Source organism: Excalfactoria chinensis, chromosome 2 (genome assembly GCF_039878825.1).
Source record: "Excalfactoria chinensis isolate bCotChi1 chromosome 2, bCotChi1.hap2, whole genome shotgun sequence".
NCBI classification, from domain to species: domain Eukaryota; kingdom Metazoa; phylum Chordata; class Aves; order Galliformes; family Phasianidae; genus Excalfactoria; species Excalfactoria chinensis.
Genome location: NC_092826.1, coordinates 58,010,098 through 58,036,844, shown reverse-complemented (window position 1 = coordinate 58,036,844; position 26,747 = coordinate 58,010,098). Strand labels below are relative to the sequence as shown.

General features: G+C 41.2%; 1 protein-coding gene across 1 annotated transcript in view; it reads left to right on the top strand.

Moving 5' to 3' along the window:
* Positions 1–702: 702 nt before the first annotated feature.
* The window catches only part of CTNNAL1 (catenin alpha like 1), a 55,327-nt gene continuing 29,282 nt past the window's right edge, over positions 703–26,747 (top strand). Inside the window, exons 1-3 of the mRNA XM_072327513.1 lie at positions 703–935; positions 17,647–17,836; positions 24,840–25,027. Of these exons, the coding sequence (XP_072183614.1) occupies positions 810–935; positions 17,647–17,836; positions 24,840–25,027 (504 nt within the window). The 5' untranslated portion in view covers positions 703–809. The remainder of the gene's footprint in view (positions 936–17,646; positions 17,837–24,839; positions 25,028–26,747) is intronic.

Genomic DNA, 26,747 nt, shown 5'->3' with positions numbered 1-26,747 from the left:
ACCTCAGCTGCTCCTTGTATCTCTTGTCTCCTGGACTCTTCACTTTTGTAGCCCTCTTTTGGATGCTGTCTAATAGCATTAAAAATTTAATGAACTTCTACATGCCTCACGCCTATAGGAGAAATGTCTGTAGCAAATATAGACCCAAATTAGACGAGCAGGCATTCATGTACTAATGATGTTTGAATATGTGTTATAAACTAATGCTGGGAAGAGAGTTTAGCCCATTCCAAAACCAGGAGAGGAAAAAAAACTAATAAAAGAAGAACTTATATTCCTCTGAAAATACTTTTGCCTGCTTCGTGCTGATCGGCCACCCACAAGAGCTGCTTTAGCATGATCCACACTGCAGCCGCTCTCTGGGACCAGCCCACGTTCAGGTCATCTCCCGTCCTCATGGGTGCCGCGGAGCAGTAAACCCCAAACCCCTCAGGATTCCCACAGCCTCACCGGGATCCCCGGCATCCCGTCCCGCCGGCCGCAGGTCTCGGCTCGGTACCCACGGTCGGCCGCTGGCCGGGGATGGGCGGAGCAGGGGGCGCAGCCGACCGGGGGGGCGCGGGAGCGAGCCGGTTGGGGGGGGGGGGGGGGGGTTCGGGTGCTGCCGCTTTAAATCCTGTCCCCGGGGGCGGGGAAGGGGCCGCCGGGCGGGGGGGGCCGAGAGCGCGTCCCGGCGGGCGGGGGAGGGGCGCGGTAGGGGGCGGGGCGGCGGCGCTCGGGGGCCGCCGAGAACGGGCGGGAGGGCGGCGGGAGCGGAGTTTGGCTGAGAGGGAGCGAGGGGCGATAGCAGGGAGCCGGAGGTTCCCGCCATGGCCACGTCTCCGTGCAGCAGCAGCGGCGTCTCCTCGTCGTCCTCGTCGGGTCTGGGGGCGGACGCGGGGCTGGAGATCCGCACTCGCTCGGTGGAGCAGACGCTGGTGCCGCTGGTGTCGCAGGTAGAAATGCGCCTTCCCGCCCTCCAGCAGCCCGGCCCCGCGAAGGGCTGCGCGGCTCCGTCCCGCCGCGGGGGCCGGGGCGAGGGATGCTCCCCTCCCGCAGCTCGGCTCCCCGCAAGGTCGCGGGTCGTTGCGTAACGCCGGGGCTCGGCTCCCCCGCCCCGCGGAGGGCTGAGGGGCGGCCGCGGGGTTCACCCGCCGTCCGGGCTGTCGGGCTCGGGCGTCCCGCCCGGTGTTGGCACTCTGCTCCGGGCGTTTGGGGAGGGCGGCTTTTGGGAGCTGGCTGCATCGATCTGAGCTCTCATCGCACCGAGGGTAGCGCTCGAATGTTAAGAAGTTAAATAACGTGTAAACTGTGACCTCCGAACGTGTCCCGCACGGTCCTGGCTGATCTTAAACTCGGGCTTTGAGCGGTTGTATGCTAAACGCTTCGGTCGGTTTTGTTCATCTGGTCCTTAGTTCCAAAACTGGAGTTTGAAATGCCCAATAAAGCTGTTCTTGCTTGAAGAAACAGTGGATGAAAATAGCATGTACGATGTTTGATTGATAGCGTTTTTGTACTTTGAACGTGGGTTATAAAAGTTAGTTTTAAACCGATCTGTGCAAGAACCTTTTTGTGGCATGTAGCAGCAGTACGAAAACCCCATTAGTCGTAGTGATGCGAAGTTGTCTTTGTACCTCTTGGAAAGACGCCGTAGTCAGCCTCGTTCTGCACGGGCAGCCTGTCGGAGTGGGTTGTAACCGTGGGTTTATAGTTATGGTAGTTTCTTATCTCATTCAGCTCAGAGAAACCCACCTCAGGGACTCAGCTGCTTGTTCTGTGGCGGAGCCTAATTACACTTCAGTGAACTTTCTACTCCTGCAACAACAGAGAAGTAAAACATGGAGACCCCTTTTAAGAAGCTTAAGGGCAAACAAAAACCTCTTCAGTTGCCAAGGCTGGGCTTAACTGCTTGTGTTAAATCCCTCCTTTTAACGCGTTTCTGTGATGAGGCGCATTCTTATTCTGGAATACTCCTTAGGAAAGTCTGTCTTGTTCCTTTGTGTGTGTAGGTAGGTTGCTCTGAAAATAATGCCTCCTGTTTATTTCCTTGAAAACTACAACAGATACAAAGAGCACAATAACACTTCCATAGAGCAAATTCTCAGCTACTAAGCACTGTTTTTCAACACAGTCACCATCATTAGTTTTGCGTTTTTGCCAGCAATGAGCAAGAGCCTGCATGCCACACTCATAAATATCTGCACCAGCGGAGGTGACCCACTGTTGCCAATGCTGAATTGTACCACCTACCTCCTCACATCCGCTGTTTGGTCCCTGTAAATGTTCGGCAAGCACTGATGAATGTCAGCAGGTGTCATTTTTTTCCACATGGAGGAATTCAAAGACACCTTTTCTTCTTACATGCTTCCATGCCAGATGCCATTCTGTCAGACTGTCCCTCTGCTGCTATCTGTTACACAGCAACAAAATGTAATGGAGTATTGATGGGAAGGTTCAACCTCTACTGCCACACCGCCAACATCTGCCTCTAATGTGTGAACCAACAGAGTAAAACAGGAGGCATTAATTTCAGAGCAACCCTTGTAGTAGGCAGTGTCTATGTTAATGACCACAAAACCCGTGATCATCTCATCCATAAGTGCTGAGCATCTCTCATTAATACTATGTTAGGAAGATGTCTGAGCACGTCTGAAAACTCAGAGCTTACTGCTTTCCTGATGAAGTGCTCCTGACTTGGAACAAGCTTGCTCCCTTGGAGCGTGAGTGCTGAGCTCCATTCAGATTGAGGCTGGAGTTACTGATGGTATCAGCAGTAGTTCCCTAAACTGGCCTGTTACAATGCCCTACTTACTGTACAGGTTTCAATTTTTTCCCTACTTCTTCATGGAGATTTTTTTTAGTAAACATCTCACTGTCTTTGAGGATTTATGCAGAAATAGTGCTTCATCTCATATAATTTGTTTCCTATATTCTGCATAAGCTACGTATCTGCAGCAAGCATAGGACTTTGGCTTTGTTCTTGTAGAAAACACTCTTGCAAAAGGAGTTTTTATTCATGCTGTGAAATGAACTTCATAGGTGACAGTTTTGTTAAGGGCTGGAAAGCGCTATGTGATATTTGCGTGCTACTGGGGAAAAAAAGAGAAGGGAGAATGTTGTTACTGCTTTTCACTACTGCTTCTGAAAGAAGAGGAAACCCTAGGTAGCCCTGACAAACTTACTTTCAACCTGTTTTGGTAATCACCAAACTCCTTGTATTGATTCTTGTTTTAATTCATGTGATACTGTCAATGTGTTTGACTACCTTCTCTTACTCAGCATTTATTTTGATTGTACTTTTCCGCTTGCTTTTCTTAGACTATGTTGTGTCGGAGTATATTTACCACCAGCAGTGGTATAAGATTCCTGTTCTCCCAACTGGAGAAACCACCCTTAGAGTCTCTACTGGATATGCTCACGAATAAACCTTTCTGAGCATTTACTGAACTGGAATAGATCTCCATTTTATTTAGGTCTATTCTTAGCCTCACACTTACCTCTTCTAATAGCTGTACAACTGACAAAAGAAGATCATTTTTGGTTTCGTGCAAAGCGTTTGGCGTGCAGTTCAGAAAATATGGCTTTACAGGTCAAACCCCACAGGGTGCCTTTAGTTCTGTGTTTCATATGGAAGTGGCACGGTGTTCTAAAATCTAGACATCCCCTCCGCCGCTGCTGCAATTTCCAGACTAATTAAGTTGGTTTTTATTTTTCTATGGAAAGTTTTTGGCAACGTAAGTCAGGAAGGGTGTTTAAAGCGGTCAGTGCTGACTCATTTAATAACAAGTCATTTGAAATAGTCAGGGAAAGGCAAAGACAGGGGAAAAAAAGCACTTTCCAGGATGTGGCTCCACCAGTGACTTCCTCAGCTGCCATTATGTATGTACCTGCTCGCTAGTCTAGCAGTAAGTGGGCATCTTCTCAGCTGTCTGTCTGGGTGGGTCTGTTCCAGGGTAGCATTCTGACAAGCTGTAGTCTAGCTTTTTTGTGAATCTTCAGAGTAAGGCACTTGAAAAAGTTCAGAGGTGGAACTCAAGCTCTGTCTGGGTTCTAAAGAAGCAAATCACTCCTTGCAGCTGCAAACTCCTCAGCTTCAGGTAGTGCATTTTGCTGTAGGCACTTTGGAAGGTGGTTGTGTCCACGTGTTGCTGAACATGATTTTTCCAATTTCCTTGTTTCAGGTGATACTGCCTGAGATTTGGGGTTTTATTTGGCCAGTGTAGTTAAAGCTTAAATAAATATATATATATCTAAAAAACTTAAAGATCCAAATGTTTCTGTATTTGTTCTTTGTCAGTTTCAGATGTCTGAATAAACAGCAAGTGGTGTGTACCTTGAGAAGGAAAAAAGCCCAACAAGCCTGTTCTTTACTATGATGTTGTTTCCTTGGTTTCTCTGAAGCTGACTGAAATTATTCCCATTTCAGTAAATATTACGTAGTTTTGTACATAGTGCTCTGCCAGCATCTGGAAAACAGCTCTTCTGTATTTCCAGAAGTTTCTGGGATTATGTGTTAGAGCCCAAAGAAGAACCAACAACTGAGCTTCTCCCATTTATGTGAAAAGCTTACTGATGTGATTTTCAGATTGGGAGTGTGACTTCTGAGTCGCGATATTGGATTATGCTGCAGGTCAATGTACAATCAGTGATCCTTTCTCTGTTTTGTTTTTTCTGCCACATGCAGAGGGGAGTTTGAGTGTAGGGCAAGGAAATATGATTATTTCTTCTGGTGTTCTTCCAAGTACTGAGAACTTTTTGAACTGTGCATATCTATCTCCTGCATCTTCTAGGATCTTCATTAGATTTCTCTTCTGTGGTCTTGCCCAGTTTTTTCTTGGGCTCAACAAAGAAGGCCAAGTACATATGAGATTATCAGCAAGTGTCTAATCAGCAGGCTGTCAAAGTGATTCATCCCTTCTGTTTGGCACTTGTGGATCAGCATCTAGGTTTCAGGCTCCTTTTGGGCTCTCTGGTAAAAAAAGAAATGTGGACATTAGGAGAGCATATGACATAGGAGAGATTACAGGAAGCATGTTTGCTTTCCATTGAGCAGAGAAAGCTAATGGCAGAGCTCACTGTTGTGTGCTATGTGTGTCAGGTAGGTATGGTGAAGGTCCTTCTTAGATATCCTTCCTAGAGATCAATGGTGATAGGCAAGAAAGAAATGACTGAAACTGGAATGTGGGAAAGCTGCCTCGGTACTCAAACACTGGAAGAGGTGTGCAGGAAGCCTACAACCTTCATTCCTGGAGGCCCGAGGAACTTACTGGGCAAGATCTTGAGCAACATGCAGTAATTGGACCTGGCTTGAGTATGGAGCCAGACTAGATGTCACTGGTAGTCTCTTTCATTGTATGCAAATAGCATATTATTTCATTGCAGCTGAGGAGTAATGGTCAGTCGTCATTGCATACAGGAAGCTAGGACTGTACTTTCACATCTGTATCACTTTAATCTCTTGTGATTTTCATCTGACATTTTTATCTGGTTGGTTTTGCAAGATGCACCTGCAGTTCCATATTTGGATCTTATCTTTATTGCCTTGAATAACTTGGGATCACCAGCAAACTTTCCTTATTTTATTACAAACTTATCACCCCTCCCACTTTGCGATCAAGTAGAATAATCCATGTTCCAGCACAAGTTTCTGTGAAACTGCCATTGATCATCTCTCTCTGTTACAATGAATGATCATTTACATTCAGCCTTCCTACTTCACCTTTCTCCTCATTCATTGAAACCCTTGGAATGGACTTTAGCCATATAATTCGTGACCTCTCCAGAGAGCTCTGGTTATATTGTGAGGCAAGATTTTCCTTTGCAAACATCATGTATTGAGTCTTTTCCAGTATGTCATATTTATTTGGGTGTCCACTACTTTTGCTTGCCTTATCTTTTGTATTGATTTATTAGGTACAATTGTCAGGCAACCTCCACACATCAACTATCAGTCTAGTTTTAAGTAGGTGGTTGCATGAGAAAGCTGATATCGTCTATCTTTGTGCTCCCTGAAATATTAGTGAATGGTGTATAAAGTTGTTCTAGTTCATTGTGCCTTGTGTTTTCATGACCTCTTCTACCATCTCTTTGAATCAGTAACTGATTGTATCAGCCTTATACTGCTGAAGAAACCAACCATAAGATCTGGTAAGTTACTTTGTTTAGTGAAACTAGTATTATTCTGCATTGATTGAATATACTTATTCAGTTCTAAGAGAGAGGTGTTGTAGAACTGTAGCCACAGAGTTCAGTGTGCTACTTTTGCATGACGCTGAGTGCTATCTGTAGACTAATACTGTGTTTGGGAAAGCTGTTTTGTGTCCTATCAGCTTAGAAGACCTCAAGTGCCCAGTAATAGCTAGATCGCTTCTGTTGTACCCAGTAGCAGCAGAGCTTGGGGCAGCAGCTCACATTCAGTTCTGCAGTGTGGATGTGGACCTTTGTTTGTGGCCTTACTGCAGGATATTTTATCAGGATGTAGCAAGGTTGCTTCGTAAGGCTTATTTGTGGGGATGCATGCGTGTACGATGCCAACGCTGGCTAAAACTTATGTGAGAGGTTCTGTTGTCACTTATATGATAAGTAACACACATGATGCATTTTAACAAATGTTTGTTTCTTCTAAGCATATCTAGTAGCCTTGGGGATTATTCAGTCATGGATTTCTTAATGGGTTATTACTAATGACTGTAGAGCAGTTGTATCTTAAGAGCACTCTTAGATTCTATCTTTCTATCACTAGTTTGCAAAAACTGTGGAGAAAAAAAAATCCTGCTTTTCCTCAGCATTGTGCATTAGTCTTGTATGTAACCTAACGTTCAAAAGTCTGGCATTGTAGTATTGTACTACAGGCTCATTTACAGACATAATTCTGAGCTTTTTGCATATTGAATATGTTGTCTCTTCTTCTGCTCTCCTTTAGAGCATATGTTCTAGGCCTTTCTCTTCTCCGGAAGATTTTAACATTTTCTTGTGTTGTTGGGTGTTCTTGCTCCAATATGGTGCCAAACACTGGGAGTTGTCCCTTACGACTCTTCTTGGAGGATGGAGAAAGTAGTGTAGTTCATATTTGTCTTAAACTTGCTACTTTCCTCAGTGCACTTGAGGGGGAAAAAATGAGTTCTCCCCTCTTAATAATGCTTCTTGGGTACAACTGTTTCTCTTCCCCTACTTTAAGGAGTCTGCCAGCTCACAAGCCTTGAGCAGCTCCAGGATTTTCTTCTGTGTGAATTAATTTTGTAAGTCACTGTAGACCTGGCACTTCTGTTGAGTAATAAAGTTATGAATTACTGTGTAGAGGCTTGTGTTGTAACTTGCACCGAGTGAAGGAAATTCCTGCTAAGCTAAACAGAATTTAGTACTGCAGAGAAAGTGTGCAGCGGGTGCCATCGTACATGTTAACTCTGCTGTTGACTCTGGAAGCGTGTGGTATGCTGCTTGTTTATAGAGCTGTACCTCATTAGTTTCAATTAGTGACTAACTCATCATCTCTTCCCTTTGGTTCCATAGGTATTTTGGATTGATTTATGGCTTTGTGTTTTGTATTATGTATCTTTTATTCTATACAAACATTTTCTTTCTGGAAAATGAAGCTTGCAGCAAGTCAGCTGTTACTCAGTCTAGCTTAGGTACTCTATGCCCCTTAAAGAGTCTGCTTCTTTCTCTTTGATTTATGCACCAAAGTTAACTGCATGAATTCGTCATCTGACTGAAGATCCTGTGATTAATTCTGTCACTCCAAAGCCTCAGTTGCATCTCTGGGCTGATGCTGTTGCAGATTTCTCATCACTGAGGCTTGTTCTTGATTGACAGCTGTTTAGTCATTGAAGCTGGGTTGTTAAGAATGGGTGAAAGGGAGATAGTTGCTTACAGTTGTAGTTTTTAAGGTATGTTTGAGAGCATAGGAATATCTTAGGATATTTATAGGTGAATATGTTTTTAATGATGTTAGTTTTCAATGATATTAGTATCACTAACGATATTCTGCTTTATGAGGAAAATTGCATTGGAACATTTACCTCATGAAACCTTAACTGGTGAAACTGGCTTTTGATTCAGCTTCTCACCTCCAGTGTGATACTCAGCTTTGGTAACATAAATGAATTACTGTAACATTTCAAGCAGTTGAAGTAAGATACTTCATAGTGACATAGCTGAAAATCAACTGCTCTTTTTCAAAGGAAGCTTATCTTTTACACTTGTAAGGTCTGATTAATGTCTTTCCTACAGATTAAGCAAATTTTTGTAGTTCTCCAGCAGAGTGAGTACTACATCAAAACTGCCTCACAATGGCTCTGCACATAAAGAATGGGAGTAGCTTTCTTGCTATTCAGCATTGCTAACGGATGGTTTTAGACAGATTAGGTACTGAAATCCCCAACGGATGAATTAGGAATGAGTGATTGCAAACAATTTTGATTATAGATTGATAAAATTGCTGGATGGTAATATGAGACCATCGCTTTCTGCATTATGAAGCGTAACCCTTTCAAGGTAAAGCCTCATCATTTCTACTCATTGAGTTGTACTGCCTTATTTAAAGCTCATGGGGTAACTGAGCGATAACGTAGGTCCTAACTCTTAATTGATAATTTACTTTGAATGGTGAATGGGGTGATTTCTTGTTCTTATACATTGCATGAATAATCAAATGTTAGGATAACTCCTAAATACAAGTTGCAAAAAACATACGAGTAAAAACTATGATTCTTCCAGAGGTATGTGGAAATATATTACATGGTTGACTTTGTCATCAAGCCACACTTCAGTATGGACTTTTTGTGTTAAGCAGAATGAATGTAACCACTTGAAACCACACGTTATGTATTTTCAAATAAGAACGAAGCTGAAAATCAGTTCTAGTAACCCAGTGTTGTAAATGCCTTTTTTTAATTCACAGGGATCAAAGCCATTTGGAAAGGAAATACTGTCCAAAGTTGCAAGTATTTAAAATGTAGGAGTTAAACCAGTGTAAGGAACATGTCCTTTCATTATTAGGATTTATTATTTGAAATTCCTTCAGTTGTAGAATTGAAGAATATTTAAATGTAATTTGCTCGTGAGCTCTTCTCATAATGGTTCCTAAATTATGTGCAAGGTTTGTGTTGCTGTTGTTGTTTACACTTCTCTAAGTGGATAATAGTTACATGCAAAGCTTTTTCCAGAGCACATTGTACTTCTCTGTTAATCTCTAGACAAGCATGTGCTTTTCAAGAAGCAATAGCAGATGTTGCTCTGAAGTGGTATGCCAAAGAACTGCAAAGGAAGCTTCCTCTAAAAAAGGGTTGAAAAACTATCCTGCCTGCAACATGCAGCACAAGGCATTGTGTGACTGGTATTCATACCAGTGAACTGCTTATGGGGCTAACAAGCAACTTTTTCCACATCTGCAGGAGCCAGTCCCAACTTGAATTGGGTGAGTTCTCAACTGCAGGCAGTATCAGTCTGGTATTTGTGTTACATCTTATATTAAAATAGCTGAATTTTTAGTTCCCCAACAGTAACTTTTTCTGAATGAGAAGATCAGAGATGTCTCAAGGCATTGCTTGCACAGGCAGCAGAGGTTTAGGTGAGCTAACAGAGGCAAGTTAGACAAGAAAGCCACAACAATTATTTGGCATTCAGTCTTTGGTTTTAGGTTTATCTGATCATGTTTGTAAATTGAGTGATTTCTGAGGCTTGCATCTCTCTAGTGCTGAAAACGTCTGCATCTGTTTTGACCACATCTGAAAGTACGCTTTAAATGATGAGCTTCCACCTGAAATGTTTTTGTTTTGTTAGACTTGCTCATGCCCAGAATTTCAAGGTGCAGAATGAAAAGTAGCTAATAGCTGTGTTTTTGAAATCTACCCATTTGGGTTAGAAGGTACTGAGCTGGAGAGCAGCAGGAGGAGAGGAAAATATGCTTTTGTTGGCTTCTATACCATTAAGACCAATTATCTTATTTTTAAACAACTTGAGTTGTTTAAAAATGCATATCTTCCCCACTGACACTGGTTTTTGTAGACACCTTCTTTTGGGCAAGAAGATAAGTCACTTGTAAGGCGTATAACAAAAAGAGTGAAAGCTATAGTGTTGTTAGATCAGTGGTCAAGCATCGCTGAACATTCCTCAGGGTTCCTTATCTTCCCCTGCTCTGTGTGGGGTGAGGGGAGAGAAAGGAGCAGGGCAGGAGAGTCAATTTTCTGCCAAGTATCTTTGAATCAATAGTTTTCAAGGAGTTTGTGAGCAGTGAATTTTACAAAGCAAGCGAATTTCTCCTTTACAACACTGTTATTTTAGTAACATTATTAAGATATTTATCAATTCCACATAGTGCGTAAGAGTCCATAGGTTGCAAAAACTAATAGCAGCAATGTTGTTTGCTTCTGTTTCTCCAGAGTTATGTTTAGCAACATCTAAAAAAGAAAAAAAGTTAAAAGTTGGAAATAATCACACAGGCAAAAAAAGAAAACAAACTCAAAATCCCAGAGTTTTCATTTGTTTAAGGTTGGGAAATGTCATGTGCCGTAAAAACAGTCTTGAGGAAATAAACTGGTGTTATAGAACTACTACATCACAACTGAATAAGTTCATCTGTATCTTTACTTTTTGGATAATCGTTTTGATGGTGTTGGGTTTGAATCTTGAAGTTTAAAGGACCCCTGGTTTTCTAAAAATGCATTCAGCACAAAGAAAGGCCGTTCCCTGCTTTGGTACAGCCTTGCTGTGAATTTAATCCTTTTGTTCTCTAAACAATTCCAAGAATGTGTAACAAGTGTATGGTAACGATGCTAATTATCCGAGGTGTGTATTCAAATTTGGAGTTCTGTACTCTTGCCTTTCCTTGCAAAGTTTACAAAGAGAGGCCTGATGTAGGTTTTGAAGCCTAGATCTGAAAGAGATGGGAGTGTAGAGTGCTCTTTTGACTCCCAGCAAAATAATACTGTCTTAATGCGAAACTGTTATGCATGAGAAGTACAAATTTAAATCCGTTGTTTTAAAATATAAAGTACAATTTGCAGTTAATCAAAACTTTTGATACAAGTGTAATGTGGGGGGTAGTATCTCATTTGCTTGTTTTATTCTTCTCTTTGGTTTTTGTTGTTTGTTTTTTTTTTCCTACATACCCAACAGGTTTAGTGTTGATGCTAGTTTAGGTAGGCTGGCAATCTGATTTGGTAGGGCTCTTCTTGTGCTGCTTGTCAGCTTCTACATGTCACTGTCCACCCTGGATTGTTCTTTCTTCCTGTCCAGACATGGCTTATCAGCCATCATCTTGTCAGACACTACACGTGAAAGACTGCCAGAGGCTTCTGCAAGCATTTGCCTGCAGATAAGTGAATTAGCTTACAGGTTGTCGAAGTGGTTTATTTCATTAGCTTTCCTGAAGGCTTTTGTGAAACTTGTGTACAAAAGCAATAAGATGCTTTTGGAAAGCCCTCACATAAAGATGCAACTACAACAATCTCAATACAAGTACTGCAACCAGATGTGGAATCCTCAGTACAAGAGAGATGTGGACCTGTTGAAGCATGACTAGAGGAGGGCCCCAGAAATTATCTGAGGGATGGCACACCTCTCCTGTGAGGACAGGTTGAGAGAGCTGGGGCTGTTCAGGCTGGAAAAAAGACCCTCTGGGGAGGCCTGTGAGCAACTTGTCAGTATCTGAAGGGGGGCTACAAGAAAGAAAAAGGCAAATTCCTTATCAGAGTTCTGTGGTAGGACAAGGGGAAATGGTTTCAGTCTAGAACAGGGGGGACTTAGATTGGATATAAGAAGCTTTTTTTTTAAACAGTAAGATTGGTTGAGGCACTGGAACAGGTTACAGAGAGGTAGTAGATGCCCCGTCCTTGAAGACCTTCAAGGTCAGGCAGAGTGGGGCTCTGAGCAACCTGATGTAGCTGTTTGTGTTTCTGTTCATTGCAGAGGAGCTGGACCAGGTGGCCTTTAGGGGTCCTTTTCAACTTGAATGTTTCTATGATTCTAAGTATAAAGGAACTCAGTATTCTTGGTCATGGAGAATTTTTGTACTGTCTTTTGCATCCTGTTTATAGGCAGTGTGAGGAAAATGTGTAAATATACGGTAGGAGTATCGTATTGCTTCTTGCAAGCTGTTCTTTTACAGAAATAGTGGCTTGAGGCCCTGTACAACGTGTTGAGGTCTGTGGGACTTGTGCAAGAGAGGACTGGTTGCCCTTTCATACACATGAATAGTATGTAGAAGAGAATGTTCTCTTTCAGTTGTTCGTAAAGCAGAAACAGATGTTTCAAACACTGTTTTTGTGCTAAATAGAACATGGGTTTCTACATCTAATTAGTGCGTCAGTAGTTAATGCAGTTGAATTTCATAGAATATCGCAGTTTGGAAGGGACCTATAAGGATCATTGAGTCCAGCTCCTGGCTCCACTCAAGACCACCCAGAACTGAGACCATATCTTCCAGAAGAAGACTGAACAGATGCTCCTTGAACTCCAGAAGCCCATACCTACCACCCTCTGGTGCAGACCCTGTCCCTCACCCCCAGCTGCCCCTCCCCTGACACAGCTCCATGTCATTCCCTCGGGCCTTGTTGCTGCCGCCATCAGGCCTCTCCTCAGCTCCTCTGCTCTGGCCTGAGTCAACACAAGGATCTCAGCTGCTCCTCGTACCTTTTGCCGCCCTCAAGACCCTTCACCCTCCTTTGGATTAGAACCTGTGTAGGAGGAGATAAAGTCTTCTAATTCTTTAAAAAACAAAGCAGAAAAAACAGATTTGTGTGTATATGTGGATATTTTGTAGATGAGTGCTCAAAATCTTAGAAAATAGTAAGACTTTCCCTCATGCCAAGATAGACATCTGATTTTGACAGACTTGATTTCTAGGATAGGTAAGCAGGTAGTCCTTCCACCTCTTGAGTTCCCTGAGGTTTGTCTTCTGTGATGCAAAGCTTTCCTGACAGTTCTGCTTGTAGGCCTTGTAGGATTGCATGCCCCCTGCCCTCATAAGTATGGTTGTATTCTGTAGGATGTGTAGATGTTAGAGCAATGTCTGCTGCCATCTGACTGAATGAACCAGAAGACCTGTCTGTTTGTGCTTTAGGAGTTACATAAAACCAATGAGATACAGTACACAAAAGTAATATTAGAAGTCGTTCCCCTCTCCCCTAGCCCCCAGCTTAATGTGAGTTAATAAAAGTTTGAGCTGTGTGGAGACTGTTGTGGCCAAGGTTTTTATATGTCCTGTCAATTGCAACTAAATTTACTTTGCAGCACACTCCTGTTGTGCTTACATCTTCTTGCCTAGCATGCAGTGCTATTGTATTTTCTTAGCAAAGGCTTTCCATTACTGTTATTATTATTTATTTCAAAGAGGTGTATTCTGTCTATATGATATTAATGGAAGATGCAAAAGTGAAAATATGTGATATATCAAGACAAGCTGTTAATCTAAGTTTGCTACAAGACTATGGTTAATCCTCACTTTATGGAGAAAATACCTTAAGTATTTGCTCTAGCAGGAAAGCTGATAAGGTGAGGCAATAACAAATATTACTCACATAAGTCTAAATCATCCTACATACAGCGTGGGTGAGGAGATGTGTAAGGTACCTTCCAACATAATTTCCTGGTTTAACTTCAATGTTTGTGGAAATAGCTACATTTCCGTTGGTTTCATATATAGTAGTCTATAAGTGCTTCCTGGAACCCAGTCTTTTAAGTATCACTTCATTCTGTCATGCAAGACTTAATTACGCTGATAATAAATAGACATTATGATATTTTTAGTGAAGCATGTTGTCATGATGCTTCCTGTGCATGAAGCGTATAACAACTTAAATGCCAGTATCTGAAAGCCCTCCAAAAGCTTTGAATACAGCTGCTTGGAAACTGCTACAATTGAATTCCTTTCCTTAAATATCAAGTACATCTTGGTCTGTTACGGATATATGTTTGTTCCAGTAATGTTGTGGGGGAAAAGGCTGTTTTCCACTAGAGACTAAGGGTTGTAACTGACAATTTCTTGAGATCACACAGTCTTTAAACTGATCATCTCAATCTTGCACAAGCATTCCGTGTCGAAGTATGAGTTCTTATTCAACAGAATGTAAGCATCATCAAAAGGTCTGTTTCCTTTCTAGCACCTGGCGGGTAAATTCTTAAGTAAACAGTATGTAACGTATTTCTCTTGTTCAGAGAGGCTTACAGGTAATCTCTCCAGTTGTTGACTCCTGCCCAGACACCACAAGTGTTAGAGACTGGCCGTTAAAGTATATAGAGAATTAAATATAGGGGAAGTCTTAAGTTTAAAGCAGAGCTTAGACAACACTCTTGGAGTTGCAGGGGTTTCTTACTTAAATGCTATTAGTAGTTCTGGTCTGATTGCCATAGGCTGAGCCACAGGTTGCAGTGGCATAGAGGAAAAAGCAATTTCTTTTTTTTTTCATATGAAACGTATTTAAACCTCATTGCTTGATTTTAAATTATAAGCTTAATTAAGTCCTCATTGAAAAAGTCTGAAACTGCAGTGACTGTTGGTTTAAAATACAGCATTAAAATTAATTTCTTCCAGTAGCTTGTGCCTCTTTCATAAATTTGTTTTAAATAGGGGTTATATCTGAGTATATCTTGTCATGTTTAGCACTTTATAAGGGAAAGAGATATTTCTCAGAACTATACATTCTTCTTGCATACCCAGCAATGCTTTTCACAAATGGCAGGTTGAGTGGTGCATCTATAAATGAAGAACTTTTCTTGCTCTTTTGACATCATTAAGGATTCTATGTTTAGTCTTGCTCTTGTTTCTAGAACAAAAGACAGCCCTTCTTCCTTTTCCTGATACATATTTCCTAGATTACCTACTTCTTTCAGCAGGAATTACCTGTTCCTGTTTCAGAGCTGTCTGCTACTTTATATATTTGTGTGTGTGTTATATATATATGTGTGTGTGTGTGTATACTTAGTTTTCTATGCAAAATTCACTGTATCAGTACAGGTCACATCTAAAGATATAGTGTTGATAGCACATTAATAGGTATGCAAGTGTTTATATCTTGATATATAATCATAGAATCATCAAGGTTGGAAAAGACTTACAAGATCATCCAGTCCAACTGTCCACCTATCTCCAGTATTTCCCATTAAACCACATCCCTCAGTAAAACATCAAAATGCTTCTTGAACACCTCTGGGGTTGGTGACTCTGCCGCCTCCCTGGGCAGCCTATTCCAGCATCTGACCACTCTTTCAGAGATTAATTTTTTCCTAATGTCCAACCTGAATCTCTTGGTACAACTTGAGGCTATTCTCTATAGTCCTTTTGCTAGTTATTTGAGAGAAGATGCCAACCCCCACCTCACCACAACCTTTCAGGTCATTGTAGTGAGTGAGCATCCTCTTCTACAGCCTGAACAATCCCAGTTCCCTCAGCTGCTCTTCATCAGAGTTGTGCTCCAGACCCCTCACAGTTTCATTGCCTTTCTTGGGATACACTTCAGGACCTCAGTTTGTAGTGAGGGGCTGAAAACTGAACACGGTACTTGAGGTGTGGCCTCACCAGAGCTGATTACATAGGGGTCATCACTTCCCTACTCCTGCTGGTTGCACTACTTCTGATACAAGAGAGGATACCACTGGCTTTCTTAGCAACCTGGGCACACTGCTGGCTCTTGTTCAGCTGAATGTCAACTAATGCCCTCAGGTCCATTTTGTCCACATTGTCCTTCAGCCAGTCTGCCCCAATCCTGTAGCTTTGCCTGGACTTGTGTGTATCAGACCTCTTGACTGACGTCTACTGGTCAATGAATTTCCTCCCATTCTAACATTACTCTGTTTTCTCAAGTGATCACAACATAGCTAGTCCCAAAGATCCATCTGGGTGTTATCTATTCCAGGAAAGATCTGTAAAGCTTTACCTGCACTTACAAACTACTCCAGTGGGCGTTACAGACTAGATGATACTGGTGGTGATAAGTGCCAAAACAGCTCCTGCTTCTTGCTTCAGCTTACGTAGTGGGAACAGGGGGGCTCTCTCTGTCTGAACTCATGCATGATGATACCTTATGAAGAGAGTGGCGAAGAGGTGGACTTAGCCCATGTCTCAAATGAAAATGTTTCTAAAAATGTTTAAAAATGATTAAAGCAACTTAAAGTGACATCTTAGTGATTTTTGTCATTTGCGTACTGCTACAGGAACATATGGGATTAAAATGCCCTTGATGATTTGTAACAGACCGTGGGATTGCTTTCATTCTGCAGTGTTAGTTTTGCATGCATTTTTTCAGGGTTACACAGAACGTGTTTAAACTTCTGCTATAATGAAATGCTGTGGGAGGCAGACTTGCAGACAGGATGTGCATCCAACTTGTATTCTATTTGTTTTTCTACATACTTTTGAAAAGTCATTAACTCAATGAGTGTTTGAGTCCTTTGTTGACATAATGTTAGGTTGCTGTTTGCTTAAGTATCGGTTGAGGAAACAAAGTTGTGACTCTCTATCAAATTGGTTTTCTTCTCAGTATTTGGACTAATGCTCCTTGTACTCTTACTGTCTGTGGTCAGTCAGGAGCTGGACTGCTGGGATTGGTAGATTACCTGTGGGTTTTGGACAACTTAAGAGCATTACAGTGCAATAATTCCAGAAACTGAATATTGCAGGCTTTTTTGTATGCTTTTATTATCCATTTGACATCAATCTGAATTTCCAATGAAGTAATGGTAGTTGGAGGGGGGCGGATTTAATCAATTCTGGTAATATCATTCTAACTCTAGAATGAACCTGAAGGTATTGAGATATATGTTTGGTTTACTGTCTAATAGAATTCAGTTTTCATCTTAACCTGTCATTTTGCTGGAGAATCAGTAAGGTTTTTTAGGCTTTGAGGAGAGATGTTGGGGAACTGGAGGACCCTTAGAGGAATAGATTTGTTGTGTGAACTGTAGGAAGTGGTGTTCCTTTGGAGCTTGTGGTTTGGGTACAAATAGGATAAAGGAAAACATATATAAGAAGGTACTGAGTAGATGATGCATTTCTGTAATGATTCTTTATTCTAGGACAGAATGTTTTGAATTCCCATAGCAGTTCTTGAATAAAGTAGCACTATTTATTAGGAACATTTTTAGTATTTTCTAGTTTTTTTCTTCTTTTCCAGGGGGGAGGAGCTGCTGGTGTTGGTGCAGTGTTTTATGAAATGTTGATATTTTTTCCATTGCAAGGCATTTGATGCTGCCAGTATAAATAAGTCAGCTCCTGGCATTCAAACCTAGCCCCAGTAAGATCTTCAAACATGAACCTTTTTACTAGTAACAAGATTCAGTGATATCTTAGATGAAGGCCTTGGGCATTGACCAAATTATGAAGCAGAACAGTTCTTACTACTGCATTTCCTTGGGTGTGATATGAGGATTACAGGCACGACTTTTATGCTTTTGTTCTATGATAGGCTTGACTGATAGGAGAACCAAGGTGGTTTAAGAGGAAAGTACTCCCTCAGTTCTTTCAGATCTGGGACAAGCTGAGATCATTGCAGATGAGCAAATTTAATTATGCTTTTTTTTTACCCCTCCTCTAACAGGTTAAATGATACCTCATGGTTCCATGCTATATTTTATTAGTATACTAAAAAACTGTCACTGAGTTCTGCTCAAAACTTGCCAATGATATTACAAGACATCTTGTATAGAGTTCTAACAGTTGACTCTTGTTCACAGATAACTACTCTCATTAACCACAAGGATAAACCAAAGCGTTCCGACAAGACTCTGCAGGCAATTCAGCGAGTGGGCCAAGCAGTTAACCTGGCAGTTGGAAGATTTGTTACAGTAGGTGAAGCTATAGCCAACGAAAATCATGAATTGAAAGAAGAAATGAGTATTGCTTGCATTGAAGCAAGGAGAGCAGGTATGTAGTAACTCATGAAATATGTAACCTGTTGTGCTTGTGCTGTATTTGGATCAATATTTGTATTGTCTGGAGTAATCTAAGAACTTCAGTGTGTTATTTAATTGTTTAACCCTCTTGTGCTGTTTCATTCAAGGCCTAATTTGTTACCTTGGTCACTTGCTTAAATTGTTGTTGTTTTATCAGCAGACGATGGAATTGTGTGGTGGCTTTGATCTTTTGCCAGAAGGAATTACCCAACTTCTGGTTTATTGGTTTGGTTTTTTTTTATGATGTTTCTAGAAACAAAGAGCAGAATGTTGAGAGAACACGTTCAGAGTTTATTGCTCTCAAGCTAAAACAGTGGAGTATTTAAAGTAATTTGAGGTCACTGCATTCTAAATCTGAATGAAGGTCAATGTCAACCCATATTTCATCAGCACTCAGTAAGATGACTCACATCATTCATCTGATGACTCCCCTTAGTAAAATGAGAATATCAGACTGTATTTGTCTTATTGCTGGATACCATTTTTGTTGCAAACTTTCTGGGTGTATGGATTTAGTAGTATGATTAGTAAAAGTATGGGTGAGGGATCAAGTTGACTGTTGTGCTCCTCTCCCAGAAAACCGCCCTGTATGGAAACAGTGGGTTATGTTTTCTGATACTATAAGACAACTCAGTGTCGTGCTAGAGACCACATTCCCAGATATGCCCATTGCACGATGTTTTACTAGACTTCCTAAATATTGTGGTGATTGGGTGTGGTTTGTTTTGTTTTTTTTCTTTCGTGTACTTTTAGATAATGGGAAGTTCTGCTTGAAGCAGGCAGAAGTGCTTATCGGCATGACAGATTGTCTCCCTGAAGCCACAGGAAACATATAGTCTATCTTGAGCTTCCGGTTGTGCTGACAAATAAATGAGCCTTCCTTCAACACCAATGGCTAGAAGGAGCTGTGCTCCAAGATCAGCTAACTGTAATTTGTCTGTTAAGATAAAAAGTGGACTCGTGGATGTTTGTGAGGTTTATTTTTATTTGTTTATTACTTTGTTCTTTATCTTTTCAATCAGCCCAGAAGCCTGAGGATCTTGCCTTTTGGTGTCGTGATTCTTACTCAGTCCCTGTGCTGGTCTTAAACTCTGGGGATGCATATGGTTAATGTATTTGGCGTGTGCAGTTAATATCGATTTTGTACTTAAAATAAAAGCTTACAGATTGAGTATAGTAATATAACAAATCCTCTGAAAATTTCTCAGCAATGAGTAGCAAAGAAACACACTGGCCTGTTTTTGTGATTTGAAGGACTATTCTAGATAAACTTCAGGCTGAAGTTTCATGGCCGCTCCAGTAAACTTGGCTGCAAACAGAAATGTCCTAATTTGAAAACATTCCACTTGTTATGTAAAGCATGTCTTTTCTCTTCAAAGATCCGAGTAAAATGCTGACAAGCTGAAAGTTTCCATTGATAATCTTAGCTGTTAAAAGACCTGTGCAATGTGAATCTCTGTTTCTTGACTTGCCAGCTATTTTGTGGCCAAGTTCTTTTTTTCACTCCCTTCCTATCAGTTTATCCAGAAGGAGCTCAGAATCTAAAAATACACTGGCTGTGCTGTATTATCTCACCCAGTGGTTATACTTCTCTGTTGTTTTTTCTGCCCCTCGGTACGGAGGAGTGAGGGTATAGGTTATTTACTTGTCTGTCATGTTTCAAATTGCCCCTGGCATGAGTCGGTTACTCTCTGGCCTCTGTGTTTTAGATCTAGCCGAAGACTTACGTGGAATATTCAGTATATCATATATGTTTGTTGTCATTGTTAGATCTGGATATTTTTTCTTATTTGGCTGTTTTTTGCTAGTATAACTCTGTGAACCGTTAAGTGTTAGATAAGGCAAGAGAGTCTTTTGTGTGGACATGTTTTTGTGGATAGCTTGTCCTCTAAATTCAGCCTCAAGGTGCAGTTACCTGAGTGCCATTTTGAAGAACTTTTCTATTCTGAAGCAAGCCAGTAAAATCTCCTTGACAGTTATATCCAATAATGACTTGTATAAAAGAATCATCATGGAATGTTATTCATCAGTGAATATGGGCTGGTTTGAAAAGCCCAGACTATCAGCTCTTTGTTCTGTTTCTGTATCAGCCATCAATACTGGAGATGTCAATGTTGCATACTGGACTTATACATTACAAAACATGTAACAAACAAGCATAAAGCTTTATGTAGAGTTCCCACAACAACTTCAGTCAGCCATGGAACACTGCTGTGTGCACCAGCTCTGCTCGTGGGATGAGAAGGGTTTTATGAGAAGTTGTAGTTTGCCTGAGGTATTGAGTTCTGTGAAAAGAGTGTGAACTTTTTTTTTCTTTAATCTTTGCAAGGGTAAAACAAAGGGAAAAGTATGAGAAGAAACCTTCTTTATGATATCCTAATACAAATAGTAACTGCTTGCTGACTGAGTTTGTACTGGTCACAAAGTTTTCCTTTGTTTCTAAGTCATAAGGAAGCAGAAGAGTTAGAAATTGATCTTCCTGTCCCTAAAGAAAATGTTCTGTGCTGTAAAATTACATATACATTGATGAAGTGTTAAGGAGTGACAATAGAGTTAAGTCTGGGATTTCACATGTGAAGTTCTAGCTTACCTCTGTACTTGTGAACACTTCACTATAATGAAAACAAAGTTTTTGTAATGAAAATTTGTGTGCAGCTAAAGCATGTATTTCTCATGTCTGTTTGTTTATGAAGTGTTGCGGTGCCATATTCTGATGGCCTGGGCAGCAGAAAGCCCTCGCTGGTTAGAACAGGATGTTGTGGAGTTGTTTATACTTCCTTTTAGCCAATAAATTAGATGATGCCTCAAAAATGAAAGGGAAGTGTTGTTAGATGTATGTTGTGGTTTAACCTGACAGGTAGCTTAGCACCACACAGTTGTTTATACAAGCAATTGCTCACCACCCACCTACTCATGCCCAGCCAGTCCCCAAGCAGTGGCTCCTCCCCCAGCCAACTCTGCTGTTTTTCAAGGTGATTTTTGCACAGTGTCGTATGGTCTGAAATATCCCTTTGCCTGTCCCCTCCCACCTCCTTGTGCCCCCTCAACCCCCATCACTGGCAGGACTGTGAGAAGCTGAAATGTCCTTAGCACTGTTCAGCAACAACTAAAACATTACCGTGTTGTCAATCTTGTTTTTCTCATCAAGCAAAAAATCATAGTATCATATCAGACACTATGAAGAGAAAGTCAGTTTTGTCCCATCTGAGACCAGGATGGCATAGAAGGGTAGATCTCAACCCTAGAGGATTTAGAACTGTTTCTATTGCTAAGAAAAGTAGAGAGTCTTTAGATCAATTTCATATCCTGCAGAGACTCTGAAGGATGATGTGTTGTATCTGACTCTTGTGAAGAGTGTAATTGGTGATCCCACGTGTTTCAGACTTGTTATGACTATTTCCTTGTAATAAATCTCGTAATTTGATTTATTTAAAAAGAACCATAAAATGCTGCAGAGGATTGTATGGCAGATTTGGCCTAACATTATTCTTGTACTATCAGCGTTTACAATAACAGTATAGCAGTGGAATATAACTCAAAGAATCATGTTTTTAGATGTCCATCTGTGGTATCTTTCCCCAGAGCTAAGGAGAGTCTGGTTAATTTAGAAGAAAAAACACATGTCAAGAATGAGTTAGTGTCATAACATTTTCAGTATTCACTGCCAGTTGACTACATAACCCTAAAGGAAGACGTGGAGTAAAGTGGAAGTGATAGCTCTCTCCTATTTTTGTCTTGCCTTTCAGTACAGAGAAGGAATAAATTAAGCATGTTGAAAAACAACATTTTGAGACATGTTGTATTTGTTTTCAAGAATGGAGACGCTGCAATTTCTCTTGTATGCTTTTAAGTCTTTGGCCACCCATATATTTGGAAAAGCGTTTTGTGATATCTCACCCATTGTTTCTTGTCCTTATCACCATGCACCTCTGGGAACAGTCTGTCCCTGTCTTTTTGATTCCTGTCCATTGGATAGTAGTATACATCCATGAGCTCTGCCACTGGCCTTCTCTTTGAGAGTGAACAAATTCACTTCATTCAGCCTCTCCTGTTACATACTCCACTATGTCATTGTTTTTCTTGGCTAGGAGGCCTAAACAGGGCATGATACCCATATACTGTCCCACAGGCACCAAGTAGAAGGGCTGAGTCAGTTCCACAGCCTGCTGATTACTCTCTTGCTGACAGCCTGGCAAGCAGTTAGCCTTCTTTGCTGTCTCCAAACCATCGTCTACCAGGACCCCCAGATCCTTCCTTGTAAGGTTCTTTCTAGGCAGCTGACCACAGTCTGTATTGTTGTGTGGTGTTACACTGGTCCAAATTCAGGACAAAGTTATATGCCTTTGTAGAATCTCTCAAATTTCCTGTCAGATTGCTTATCCAGACAGTCCTCCTATCTCTCTCAACCCTGTCCTCTGGCATATCAGACGCTCACATGATTTAGTATTGTTCACACACATGCTGAACATGATTGGCCAGGGAACCTTTTTGATCCCTTATGTCAGTCCCTGACGGATGACCCTGGTATCCAACCGCCAGGAAAATTTTATGCAACTGATTACTACCACTGGGCTTAATGGTCAGGACTGTTTTCTATCCACCTAACTTTATCTATTCCATATCTCATGGCTTAGCGATGAAAACACTATAGGAGGTCATATCAAGGAATTTGATAGAGCCGGAATACACAACATCCGCTCCTCTCTAGATCTGAAAGTGTGTCTTTATTATAGTATTTGGGTTGGGAAATGACTATTCACCCTCGCAGTCTGTGCTGTCTCTTCCCAAATGATTTCTTATCCTCCATGCGGTAAGGTCTTCCAGGATTATTTTTAATAATATTCTTGAAGTAAAGTCAACTGGCCTTATAACTACCCAAATTTTCTTGTTAACCCTTCATGGAGGCTGTGACAATTGCTTCTTTTCCCTAATTTGCCAGTCTTTCAGTCATGGCACCCCTACATGACAAGTGTATTCCCAGCTATGTTCCCTAGCATATTACTACAATGACTTTTTTTCCTCATAGCTTATTCCTGGGTCGCCATTACTACTCCAATAGCTACAGAACCATAGGTAATGGAGAAATCCTTTGTTCTGTTCTCAGAAGTCACTGGTTTCTAGAGCTGCCCAGAACATTTGGCAGTTGTTGTTGCAGCTCTGTCTACATTCTCTTATTACTCTTTGTATGACTTTCTGCTTCACCTATGACTCAGTAATTCATCTTCAAGAAGGTAAAACACTTAGTGTAAGAAATGGGATAATTGCTGTGCATCTTTATCCTCAGTTATGAAAAACACTTTACATTTATTTTAGTCATTCTCTTTGTTTCTTCAGCCTTCTCTGTTACTACATATATTTTGAGGTCAGAGGAAGAGATTGGGGTTAACCTGCTGATGAAGTTAAATGGTTCCAACTCGAGATCGGAATGAACTGAAATGAGTTCGGCTGTGGAGAAGGCAACAGCCAACCAGTTTTGCTGCTCCCCCCGCCTTGTTGCCAGTCTGGAGATTCGTCTTGCAACTTCACTGTTAGTGTATCATGTCACTCACACTATGTAGATAATAAACTTGTGTTCAGGCCTTTCAGCCATGGAAATTGTGTTGTCAGCTGTCTCAGTGTGTACTCTCGTTCATTACATTTGCATGCTTCTGATACAGAGAACCTCTGACTATTTTCTGCTTTTACAACCTGACCTGGAAGTTCCTTGCTATAGTGCAATAATTATTCGGACAGTTTGAGAGCTCAAGGGATTACAACTATCAGATGAGAGGAGTTTTACCATAAATACCACAAATCATGGAGCTGTGTTTTGAAGGATTGTCATTGTTTTCTTAGTTCTGTGGAGTTCTAAGTTTTTATGTATTATTTTCAGGTTCATAATGCACTTTCAAGTTCTTCATGTAAGATTCCTGACTGTCAGATTTTTGAAGTGAATATCTGATATGCTTAGAAGAATTATCTGAGTTGTGCTTTTGGAGATGGATGCCAGAGGACTCAATCAAGTGCCCTAGGTTCTGCCTTCAAGGATGATTTGCAAGTTAGCTGTGGTTTGATCATCTTGTCTTGGATGCTAATAAAAAATATGCCTTATTTTAGTCTTGCTTGAGTTCTCTTTCTGCGGCAGTGGAGTAAGGAAAGGCTCTGTGCCTTTCCTCTATTGCACTATTACTTAGGGTACACCAGAAGATTTAGCAGGATAGAGTCCCTGTGATTTTCTCAGACAAGGAGATTCATTGACTACATTGGACTGTGAACTTTTTAATCACTGTAAAGATGAAAGTTGTCAATGGCCCTCCTTAACTTTTATTATGCTAGAAGATAGTTGACTAAAAAGTGCTCATGAACTGAAAATCAGTTCTTCATTGCTTTTTTTCCCCCCTCTTCTGTCTCTGCCAGTGTACTGTTTGGGATTTCTTTAAACATGAAGCACAGTAGTTTCACCGTAATGTTTCAGTCCTGTAAATTATGTGGGTGTTGTTGTTTTTTTTAATCTCCTTAAACTTCACAGAATCGTGATTCCTGATGGGAGGCTTTACAGGAATATGAAATCAGCAAATGATGGAAATGCTAACTGAAATTTGGAAAGTGGAGAGGAATCTGTAGTTCTTTATTTGCTACATACCATTCCTTTAGCGTGATGGCATGTGTTTACATTGATTTGACTTTTGCAATGGAAATCGGAGAAGTATTTTCTACAAGTGTTTTCTCCCTTGACACTCTGTATCTCCACCCCTTCCACCTAAACATCTGTACAACGCTCTAAGAAAACTAGTGTTACATATGGATGGATGGGGCAGTACTGAATCATACTGATTTAAATTTGGAGAGGGTGCCACCAACAGTCAACAAAAGGAAGCAAAATGAAGTGAAAAGAAATTGCGGATTGCTCTGGAATACCTTAAAAGTATTAAGAATTAATGATAGTGATATTGATTAAATGATAATTAGTTATTATTATTTTTTTTTCCCTGTAGGTGAAACAATTGCACAGCTTACCGATGTAGCAAGCTTGGATCATCCGGAATCTGATAGCCACATAACAATCTTTACTGACAAAACAGGAGTGGTGAAAGCTGCAAGACTGTTACTTTCTTCGGTCACAAAAGTGCTGGTGTTAGCAGACAGGGTAGTTATTAAGCAAATAATAACTTCTAGAAACAAGGTATTTGCAGCTTCTTTTTCTTGTTTGTTTTGTTTTGTTAAATTGATAATGTGCAGTTAATGCAAAAGAATGTTACTAGATGAAGTGGTGTTTTCATTGCATCTCTAGGGGAAAGTGCAAAATAAAGAGGTAAAAATGTGTATTTTACATATGCCTACATACCAAATATCCAAAGAAGGATGGCTGTGAGTAAAGACGAGTAACATTTTCTATGACTTTACATTTTATGTGACCTGTATTACACTATCGACTTAATATGCTAGAAAGTTGTGTTACTGCTTATATATCTGTCAGTTAAAAAGCTGATAAAAGCTTCTCCTTGGTAAAGACAGGATGTTTCTGTTGTCAGAAACAAGATGAGGATACCATTCAAAATTGATCTACAGCAAAAAGCTGTGAGAAGAGCTGATAAAAACACATGCTAGTTCACCGAGCCTTACAGATTAAAAGTTTTTTGTGCAGTTTAGCTTATGTCTTGAAACTTAGCTTAAACCTTACTTAATGTCTCCAGAGAAGGACCCCCACAACCTCTGTAGGAATCCTGTTCCAGTGTTCTGTTCTGTTGCACTCACTGTGAAGAAGTTTTTTCTCATATTTATGTGGAACCTCCTATGTTCTAGCTTGTACCCATTACCTCTTGTCCTGTCATTGGATGTCACTGAGAGGGGCCTGGCTCCATTCTCCTGGCACTAACCCTTTACATATTTATAAACACTAATGAGGTCACCCCTCAGTCTCGTCCAAGCTAAAGAGACTCAGCTCTCTCAGTCTTTCCTCATAAGGAGGATGCCCTGCTCCCTTAATCATCTTTGTGGCTGTGCACTGGACTCTCTCAAGCGTTTCCCCGTCCTCCTTGAACGATGGGGCACAGAACTGGGCACAGTATTCCACATGCAGTCTCACCAGGGCAGAGCCGGTGGGGGGGGGGGAGAACATCTCTTTACTTACTAACCAGTTGCTCTTCCTGTATCCGCTGATGCTGTAACTCCATCGTAAAAGTCCTCCACGTTTGCCAGGCATGACTTACCCATGGTGAAAGCACCAATCACATCGTTTTTATTTTCCACATGCCTTAGTAGGGCCTTCAGGAGGATCTGCTCCATGATCTTGCCAGGCACAGAGATGAGACTGGTTGGCGTGTAGTTCCCTGTTTCTTTTTTTTTTTTTCTTTTCTTGAAAATGAGGGTTATGTTTCCCATTTTTCAGTCTGTGAAAACTTCAACAGACTGCCATGACCTTTCAAATGGGTAATGGCTTCGCAACTTAATCTGTCACTTCCCTCAGAACTCACAGGTGGATCTCATGGGGTCTAGTAGGCTTGAGCCAGCAGTGTGCCCCGGTGGCCAAGAAGGCCAATGGCATCCTGGCTTGCATCAGAAACAGTGTTGCCAGCAGGAATAGGGAAGTGATTGTTCCCTTGTACTCAGCTCTGGTGAGGCCACGCCTCTAGTGCTGTGTTTTGAAAACTAAACCCCTCACTGCAAGAAAGACATTGAGGCCCTGGAGCATGTTCAGAGAAGGGCAACAAAGCTGGTGAGGGGTCTGGAGCACAGGCCTTATGAGGAGCGGATGAAGGAGATGGGATTGTTGAACCTAGAGAAGAGAAGGCTCAGGGGAGGCCTTATTGCTCTTATAACTACCTGAAGGGAGGTTGTAGTGAGCTGGGGGTCGGCCTCTTCTCTTGTGTAACTGGTGACTGGACTAGAGGGAATGGCTTCAA